The 9291-nt window shown below is 39.9% G+C and overlaps 1 protein-coding gene across 10 annotated transcripts in view; it reads right to left on the bottom strand.

Moving 5' to 3' along the window:
• Positions 1 to 9291, bottom strand: part of EPB41L3 (erythrocyte membrane protein band 4.1 like 3) — a 108718-nt gene that overhangs the window by 25571 nt on the left and 73856 nt on the right. For 6 of the 10 annotated variants that reach the window (XM_019525657.1, XM_019525663.1, XM_019525707.1 and 3 more), the window contains exons 11-12: positions 6845 to 7020; positions 3627 to 3847 (exon numbers count right to left, since the gene is read on the bottom strand). In XM_019525657.1, coding sequence (XP_019381202.1) covers positions 3627 to 3847; positions 6845 to 7020 — 397 coding nt within the window. The remainder of the gene's footprint in view (positions 1 to 3626; positions 3848 to 6844; positions 7021 to 9291) is intronic. The other 4 variants (XM_019525670.1, XM_019525698.1, XM_019525681.1 and 1 more) reach the window with 1 other exon arrangement.

Below are 9291 nucleotides of genomic sequence, written 5' to 3'. Positions count from 1 at the left end.
GGCACCTGGGGTCCCCCTGTGGCTGATTGCTGAGCTGGGGAGATGCAGAGCACTTTTCCCATCAGACCTGGAAGTGGACCAGAGGCACTTCTGTTCCACTTTCGGGTTCACCACCAAGCATGTTGAGGCCCCAACCACACTCCTGTGGGATGCTCCATGCGCCTCGGTATCATAGCGATCATGAGTTATGCCTGTACCTCGAGGTATGTAGAAAAAACTTTTAACGCTGTGCCTCTCTCTGAATCGCTGATTCTCTGAGTCAGCCCTGAATCTTCAGATTCGGCTGAATCGAATCAGGGACAGTGATCTGAATCAACAAATCGAATCACTGTCCCTGATTTGGGCCAAATCCAAATTCAAATCAAATAGGGCCCACTTTGCACACCCGTATTAGCTAGTATTCTACCCATGCTTTGGGGTTCTAACTAGGGAGATAACCCATGCAGCCTGGTTGGTTCCAGCTGGACTTTATACAATGCCAGATTTCTCTAGCTTTGTTCTGTAAGGGTGAATTTTACCCTTTTTTAAAGGGGCAAAATATACACCTGATATCTTTGATAGAAAGGCCACTGTAATTTACTATGAATGTCAACTATCAACTTCTGCTATTGCTTCATATTAAGTTGCAATACCATTAGGAAGCCATTAAACAAATTAGGAAACAGGTGCAGGCCAGCACGTGAGTACACATACTAGCTCTTTGTGGAACTAGGGGCCCTGACATGTTCATTTCAAGAAAGCATGGGATCTGATCTCTGATTCCAAAAAATCCTGCCTCCTTCCATGGCGCACACGCATGGCAGAAGGCACGAGGAGGGTCAGATCCTAATCACAACATTTCTTTTTGCCAGTACAGAGGGATCCCAGGATTATGACCCAGGCCTCCTTTGGCATGGGCAAGTTGAAAGCTAGGTGCCTGCAGCCCTGTGTGACCCAGGGCCATGGCTGGCAATCAGCTGACTGGGTCGTCTGCCCCAGATAGCCCTGATGTGTGGATATGCCACATGTTCAGTTTAAGGCAACAGACAAAGAAGCCATAAAATTATTCTACATTATATGTGGAACATTTTTATGGAGGCTTTTCCATGTTATGGTACTTTAAATTGGGCGCACCCTGTCATTCATAGCACAACCAACTCAATCATGGTATAGACAGAGGGGTCCCAACACGCTCCCTTGTAGTTTATTAGTATTCCAAGCAATGTTAGCAGTTTGATCACAGTGTTGATTTATAGTAAATACTGTTGGTAAAATTCAATGAGGCCAGTTATGAACTGACAGAACTGGTTCCATAGTCTGAATGCGACTACTTGAAGCACTCCATTACTCACTTGCCTCCTTAGCCCGCTTTTCTACATTTCAAATGCTTTCACGGTTGCAGGCCCTGATGCTGAAACTGGCTCTAGGCAGAAACAAGCACCCGTCTTAAAAAAAACTATGAAAGGATAAGGGCCTTAGAGACAGAGTTTTTGAGCACAGTTATTACTAACCCCATTAGTAATAGGACCAAGGTCTTAAACCAAATATTTATAGTTCCTAAGTTTCCTATGATGTTCCTTTTACCTATTTTCTAAGCAGAAAGCCTTGTTGATTTCAATAATGTATTTAATATACAACAGTCTATATTTCTTTTGAAAATGAGCAGACCCATATTATAAAATTTAGAATCCTAGAATTAGTAAAAAACAAAAGTATATGTTTTTAAACAGAAAGATGTTCCTATACAAAATCAATTCCTAGTGTAACCATCTGCCCGTACTTTCATATTAAAATACTATGCAAGGCCATACCCGTCTTGTGGTGCCAAAGAGATTTCAAGTTGGTGTTCTACTTAATTGAGAGATACATAAAACACTCCTTTTGTATTGTGAATTTCTGTAAATTCTTCCCTTCTCTACTATTTTATAACATTTGTATTTATTTATTTACAAGCCTGAGGCTTTAACATTTAGACTCTTGTTAATACCAATAGTTAAAACTGCAATGCTCAATCTCATGGCAGAATCTCTTCCTGGAAGAAATGAAGGAGTATAAACAAACAAACAAAAAAAGAGATTTCTTTTAAACAGGAATTGTCCAGTAGTTTCTTCAGGCTGATCCTGACCTCATTAAAACTAGAAACAAAGCTCCTGTTGGCATCAACGCAAACAAGACTGCATGTCATTAATACCCTTTTTAGAACTTCAGACCCGTTAAATGACAATTTAAACACAATAATTGTATTTTTAAAAAGACTATATATTCTGGGAGAGTTTAAGTACTGTCAAAATGTTCTTTTTAAACTGTCTTCTGCATTTTCTAGCCATATGCCTCCTTTGAAGTGCAGCTGAGCCTCTCTACTGACCTAAGCTAACAAGCCCCTTAGGATAGCATGGTATTTTCTTTCTTTTTCCTGTCCATCTAATTTTCATTTAAAAACCTAGAAAAAAGGCTTGAAGTAGTTTTCTCTTTAAAAAAAAAAATCTAGAGCTAATGCCATATATTCACATGCATGGTCTCTTTTAGAATCAAATTTGTGCCTACACTTTCTGTTCCTGAATTTTTGCACCTGTAAATTAATTGTAGGTATTTGCTTAAGGACTCATTCCTTGGCTCAGGGCAGGCCTATAGCTCACATGCAGCCAAAAGCTCAAGCTCTCAGCTTTGCATTCATAATCCTTTTTTGGTGGGTATAAAAATGTGAAGCTGGCTCCATCCCTTGTGAAAGCACACACTAGAGTGTGTAATGCTTAAGTTCAAGAAACATCCCTTTGCATTTTGTTCTAGATACAAATACTTCAAACAGTAAATTAGTGATGTAGAAGAGAAGGAGGATTTATTTAGCTGCATCTGATTCCTCCTGCGCTTTCTTCAGTACTAATCGTTCAAATTCAATTCCTGCTCTTTTTCAGTCTAATTTACTTTTTTTCAGAAATGAAGCAAATTTAATTCCAGATTTATTTATTATGGCAGGAAGAGAGGATGTGGTAAGGGACACATTTATACCACATGCCTGAGGAACAGAGAATTGGCAGGAAAAACAGACCTTCAAATGCAAAATTTCGTAAGAGGGAAGGAAAAACCTTACTTGGTCAGAAAAAAGCATTTTATAGCACAGTAGCAACCAGAAGTTAGTAGAATAAATGCTCACTTGGTGCTAGGTAAGGGGAATATGACCACAAAGGAAATAGGGCAAAACCAAGTGATCATTTAAAAGCCTGACCTATACAAAAAAAAAAAATGTTGCTCAACCAAAACAAGTTAAACAAAAGGAAGAGAGGAAGAGAGAAAGGAAGAGAATAAGAGAGAGCAGAAGTGTAAAATGTGTTACTTCTTTTAGACACTCCCCTGAATAGCTCTTGGAAGTGGTACAAAATACATCACATTGATTGTTAAATGTGAACAGCTTCCAGATCCAAGTAGCAAAAGTAAGAATTAATTTTAAAAGCATTGTACACACACATACACACTCATATGCAAGGAGGTTACAGAGCACCATAAAAATATTGGCTACCAAAACATTTCACATGTAGTCTGCTTGTTCTTATTTTTATTGAATTTGGCTCTTTCTGCCTTTATAATAATTACTGTGCTTCTTCAAATGTTTTATGGATGAGTCAGTTTAATAGAAATCCTGTAAACCATACCTTTGTGTCATGGCGTGCTGCTGAGACAGGAGTGACTTCTTCTTCTCTTTTCTTTTTGCCCTCTTCCTCATCTTTCTCTTCTTCTGCCTTTTTCTCTGGAGTCACAGTGGTTATCAAGTTGGTTTGAGAGATGCCCTTTGTTGTGGTGTACTGGCCAGTACCAACCTCTGCAGCAGACATAGAATCCTTCATGTACATTTCATGGTTTTCATTCACTGATGCTAAAAGCAAATATAATTTGAAGAGATAAAGTCTAAAATAAGCTTGTCCTGCAGGCCTGAATAAAATGAGAAGCTGGGTTAATAAAACTTGCTGAAAACATAAGAATGCCATGTTTCAGGAATCCAGAAACGTGTGTGTATGTGTACACACACACACACACACACACACACACACACACACACACACTCTTAAATAAAATTTGCTGCATGTTTACTCAAAACTAAAGATATGGGTTGTGTATGCATAAACACAGATGCACACATTATTTCTATGCACACTACATTCATAATGTGTGCATTTATGCATTATTATCCCATTAGCAAGCTTATATTATTAGGCAGGGAACAGAAGGAAAAAGACATTAATAACTTTAGCCATGAGTATAAGAGGAAGGGAAGTTTTTAAATCTGCCACAATAACTTAATGCAAAGCAAATGCTTTATAGATAGCTGTGTTGCATTACAGGAAATGACAATTGTAATGTATTTAATGTAACACATGCTTAACATCCGAGATTCAAGAAACAGCTCCCCTGCACCTTCTAAAAACCTTCTAGTCAAGTATGTTCACTATTTTAAAAAAATAATAAGTTAGAAAAATAGTGTGTTCAGAACAATGGGACTATTTATAAAACTATACCAATCAGGACATGGGCATGGTTGCATGGCTTTCCTATTAGTACTTTGGGTCTTAAATGGTCAATAAATATCACGAGACATATTAATTAATCCAATGTAAAAAACAGATTAACCAATACACTACAAATATATACCCATGTCCAGCACATGAATAGCTGCATTACCGTAAGTAGTTCCCAAATAGGTGGGATTATTCACCTGTATAAAGTTTCTCACATGCTTAACAGTTTATTGGATATCTGCTATAAAGCGATCACATATAATGCAGAATCACTTATGCATTACTACAACATAGGTAAGCAAATTTGAAAGAATACCAAAGAATCTTTTGTTCTCCTCTATTATTTTTAAGCAAATTAACACATCTCTAACTCTTGCAGCTCCCAAAATATCACTGGAAAGGCACTCATATTTCTTGTCTCTTAGATGAACTTTTTGGGGGTGAGGGAAGGAGGCCCAGCTTAAAGATCACAAACGATTAACATAAAAGTAAAGCGGAAGGATAACATGTGCTTTGAGATGCATGCACAGCAGCTGGGTCACCAGTTGCTTGGTAACAAGTATGAAGCATATTAAAAGGTTTAAAATTTATGCATGATAAGCAGCAAAAGTATCAATTTTGGAGAGGGAGATGGATTGTTATTAGTTTGTTTAGATTTTTCTCCTCCTCCTAACCTCAGAAATATTCATTGTGTATCATTTCTGCAGCATCTGTGATACCTATGGCCCTGGCAATCCTTACACTTAAGATATGATTAACCAGTTAATTAAATTAAGGGTGCAATAAAATAAGGAATAAGACACAAATTTACTGTATGAAAATTTAATAACTTTGTGACTGGTTCCCAGCACACCACTAAGCAAATGCCTGGCTAGCCCCATGGGCTTAGATGTGCTCCTGGGGCTGGGAGTCTAGTCAGCTGATTGGGGCTCCTGTGACCGGAAGCCCTGATAAGCTGATCAGATCTCCCAGTCCTTGGACCTCATGGAGTCTTTGGCCCAGGTGGGCTTCTAAAGTCTGGAGCTTGACTGGGGACACCAGGCACCCAACCTGCTGCTGCAGAGGGATCCCAGGATCATGATCCCAGACCTCCCCATCCCCTCCCCACACCGGCAATATGGCGTCGTTGGGATCCCACTATCATGCCTCCCGCTATGTATGTGTGACATGGCAGATGTGATTATTGGGATGGCGGTTCAGACCCCATGGTACCTTTAACTGAACATCTGCCACGGGCCTATTTGTCAGCATTCAGTTTTTAAAAATATTTAAACTTCCATAGAACACCACCACTTATTCATTTAAACCTGGGAGAAAAGGAGCCTGGTTTGCTATACAAATCAGAAACATACCAACAGACATAACCCCCCGGCCCCCCCAACCAAACCAAACCAAACCATATATACCAAAACAAACAAACAAAACAAACAAAACAAACAAACAAAAAATCAATGCGAACCTTTCTGAGCAGCCCAAAAAAGGACTTAATTACTGAGGAGGGTCTTTTGTAGTCTTTAAAACTAGGAACCTGGTTCTTTCCCTGTTCTTCCTGGAAAAAGACTGATTACAAAAGAGGACTTTGCTACATCTCTTTTCCTTTGATGGCCTAAAATCCAGCACCCAGCTCGAACACCAATCAGCCTGAGCTCTATGATGGGTGATAAGGCCTGGCTTTGTACCAGGAGGCAAGAAGAGAGGAGCTGGATTACACAGATTGCTGTAGGGACTGCTCAGATTCACACAACTGACATTGGCAGTAAGAAGCCAAAGTTAATATGGGTAAAATTTCTGAGTCTTGTTTCCGCTGTGTGCACTTTGTGTTCTTAATACATAAATGGACAGCAGTACTAGGTAGTACTACCCAAAGCAGCCAGCACACAGGGGTAAAAGTGGAAGTTGAGAAGCTTCCTTTAACTTCCCAGTCCAGAACTGACTGCAGACAAGAGATTATGGATGGTATTTTCAGAAGTGTTTTGGTAACAGGGAAGGACAAGTCCCTTTGAAAATGAGTGAGACTTGTGCTTCTATGTCAGTCAGGAGCACTGAATACTTTACTTGGTCAGCTTCACTTGAGCAGGAGTTCTAGGGCGCTCCGTCCTAAATCACAGCTTTAAAAATCTGACTATTAATATGTATAAAAAAAATTAGTTCTCTTCCCAGATTGCGCAAGCTTATTAAAAGCAGCAGAAAGGGTATCTACTTACAATAAAGAGTTAACATGCATATACTTACAGGTCTCATTCAGAAGAAGCTCAAGGGATATGAGATTACAAAAGGTTTATATCTATTTTCTGCTAACACTCATTTCAATTAGAATTTGTGAGCAAGTCCAAGGAACACAATTAAAAGGACCTTACCCCCATCTAAACTGCGAGACATAGTGTAACGTTTACTAGAAGAACGCTCAAAATAGGGTGCAGGTCGATCTATTAATGCACTGGCTCTTCTTGTCTGGGCTTGTGTTCTTCCACTGTAGCGGAATTTGGAACCCAATGTAAGGAATTTTTTTGGAGGTGCCTCTGGTAACAAGAGCCTAAAACACAGAATGGTGCAAACATTTCACATACAAAGAATTTTTGGGGGGAGAAAAAGGTAGAATGTTTCATGTCACTTCTTTAAGGGTGCAGAGAGAAGTAACTTCTGAAACTTTTCCAAGCATAACAGGCTTGGAAACGTTCCAAAAAATGTATTGGTTTAGCCATAAGATGCATATACAGCCCCCGTGGTGCCACCTGGCTAGAGCACTTCAAAACTACTGCAGTTGCATGTAGATGAGTCTCTCCAATCAGGCGACCGTACAGGAGGCTCTGCTGACTAGCAGATCTGCTCCTGGCTTCTTGGGGGTGAAAATGGGAGAGTCAAGGATGTTTTGAGTGCCAGAGCAAAGAGGTCAGCAGAGATTTGGAAGCAGGGGTAGTAGGAAAGGCAGTGGGAGCCTGTGGTTGTAAGAAGAGGCTCCCTGTCTCCCTGCTGCTGGGATTCTGACCCTCCAGCACCACATTCCCCAAAAACTCTTCTCTTCCCCTCTCTCCAGAACAGAGAGGTAGAGGGGACTGGGACTGGACAGCCTGGCACTGGTGATAGAGGGGGGCCTAGGAGTCAGCAGGTGTCTGGCAAGGGAGAAACAGAGGAGCATGGGTGTCTCTGGTAGTCATGCAAGGTCATAGCAGTGCCCTGGAACCCAGCAGTACCCTCAGTGCCAGCATGGCCAGGACCCAGGATGACCTGATAGCTGGACAATCTGCCAGACTGTGGTCTGCCAGACCATCAGTCAGGGTATTGGTCCTGTCCTCCCTCCCTTGTGGAATGGGGAACAGGGATGAGAGGGGAGCATAACTATTCTGGAGGACATATGGGTTCTCAGTCCTTGTACGAACATACCAAGGAGTGAAATGCTTCAAAATAGTACCTTATTTCAAGGGATTCTATTTTGAAGCATTTCAGCCACCTTTGGAACATTTCAAAGGACATGCATGTTTGTACATGCTGGTATTTTAAAGCAGTTCAAAGGTGTTTGAAACATTCTAAATGTTGCTTCTGTTCACACCCAAAATCTGTATTTTGTAAAACTGGTTAAAAGGGAAACACAGATCATGTTGTCAATATTACATTGCAAAATTACTTAGTCATTAGGAAATGGAAAAGCAGTTTATTCTAAGGCCTTACAGAGAAAAAAATGAAGTTAACCAATTAATATGTTCTTGTTTTAGTATCAAGAGAGACATTTTCTAGCATCAACTTTCTCCAGTCATCAAAATAGAGTTGCCACGGTTTCAGAAAATGTCAGCTATGCTGCCTGAAACCAAGGTATGGGTGAGTGGCCCCTGGATTTGAGCCTGATTCTCAATGTAGAGAAGGCCCCACATGCTAGGTGTTGGAATTCCTTGATTGGCAGAATTTGCTACAGAATGTTCCTCCCTTGCCATAGAATAATTTCCAGAATCCAACCATTCGTTAAAAAACACCAACCAACCAAACAATATTTGCACACAACTGCAAACTTTCCAAATATAAATTAAATGTAAACAATGAAGGAATTTCTGCCTAGGTCTGAAGACAGCCTGAAGCAGAAGCTGAGAAAAAATGTGAAATGATCCATTTATCTTAATTATGTACGTTACAGAAGTACCCAAGGAAGGCAGGCAGCAGCTAATTACTGATTGCCAATCAGAACTGGTTGTCTTTAGGTGATTTTGAACACACTACCTTCTTTTGTTGACATAAATAAATACTGCCAATTAATTGCCGATTATCTCAGAAACCATCCAGGTAGTATACTTATCCTGCAATTCCAACCTTCCTTCCTTCACAGATGCCAAAAACCCAGCTGTCACTCACAGCTGCCAACTTCAGATTCTCCTGGTACATTAAATGATGAAAATTATAGACACACTAAAATAAAACAACCCAAGGAACATAGCACTGATTAAATATTGTACTTTCATATTTAATTAAAATCAAAATCATATCTTCTTTAGGTTTACACATACATGTGAAAGGATTTTTCAAAAAGTTGTACGGCTTTACAAGCAGGAGCTAATATTAAAGGCCAAATTTGCCACAATCCTTTAACTGCAGCTGTTAGAAGCTAGTTGACAGTACTGTGGTGCAACTGAAGTAAACGATCTGGATTGTGCAATATGCTTAAAAATTCAGTAGGTATTTGAAAAAGCATGAATAAAATTGGTAAATCACAGATACTTTGTAAACAGCAACCTTTCCATTTTATTGTAATGGACCAGAGATCAGAAATAATGGAATCTGATGCTGTTTGTCCTTGTTAAAAAAAAGGGGGGGGGGGGGG

The sequence above is a fragment of the Gavialis gangeticus genome, unplaced genomic scaffold (assembly GCF_001723915.1).
Source record: "Gavialis gangeticus isolate Ggan-Ray unplaced genomic scaffold, GavGan_comp1, whole genome shotgun sequence".
Taxonomy (NCBI): Eukaryota; Metazoa; Chordata; order Crocodylia; family Gavialidae; genus Gavialis; species Gavialis gangeticus.
This window is presented reverse-complemented; position numbering and strand designations above follow the sequence as displayed.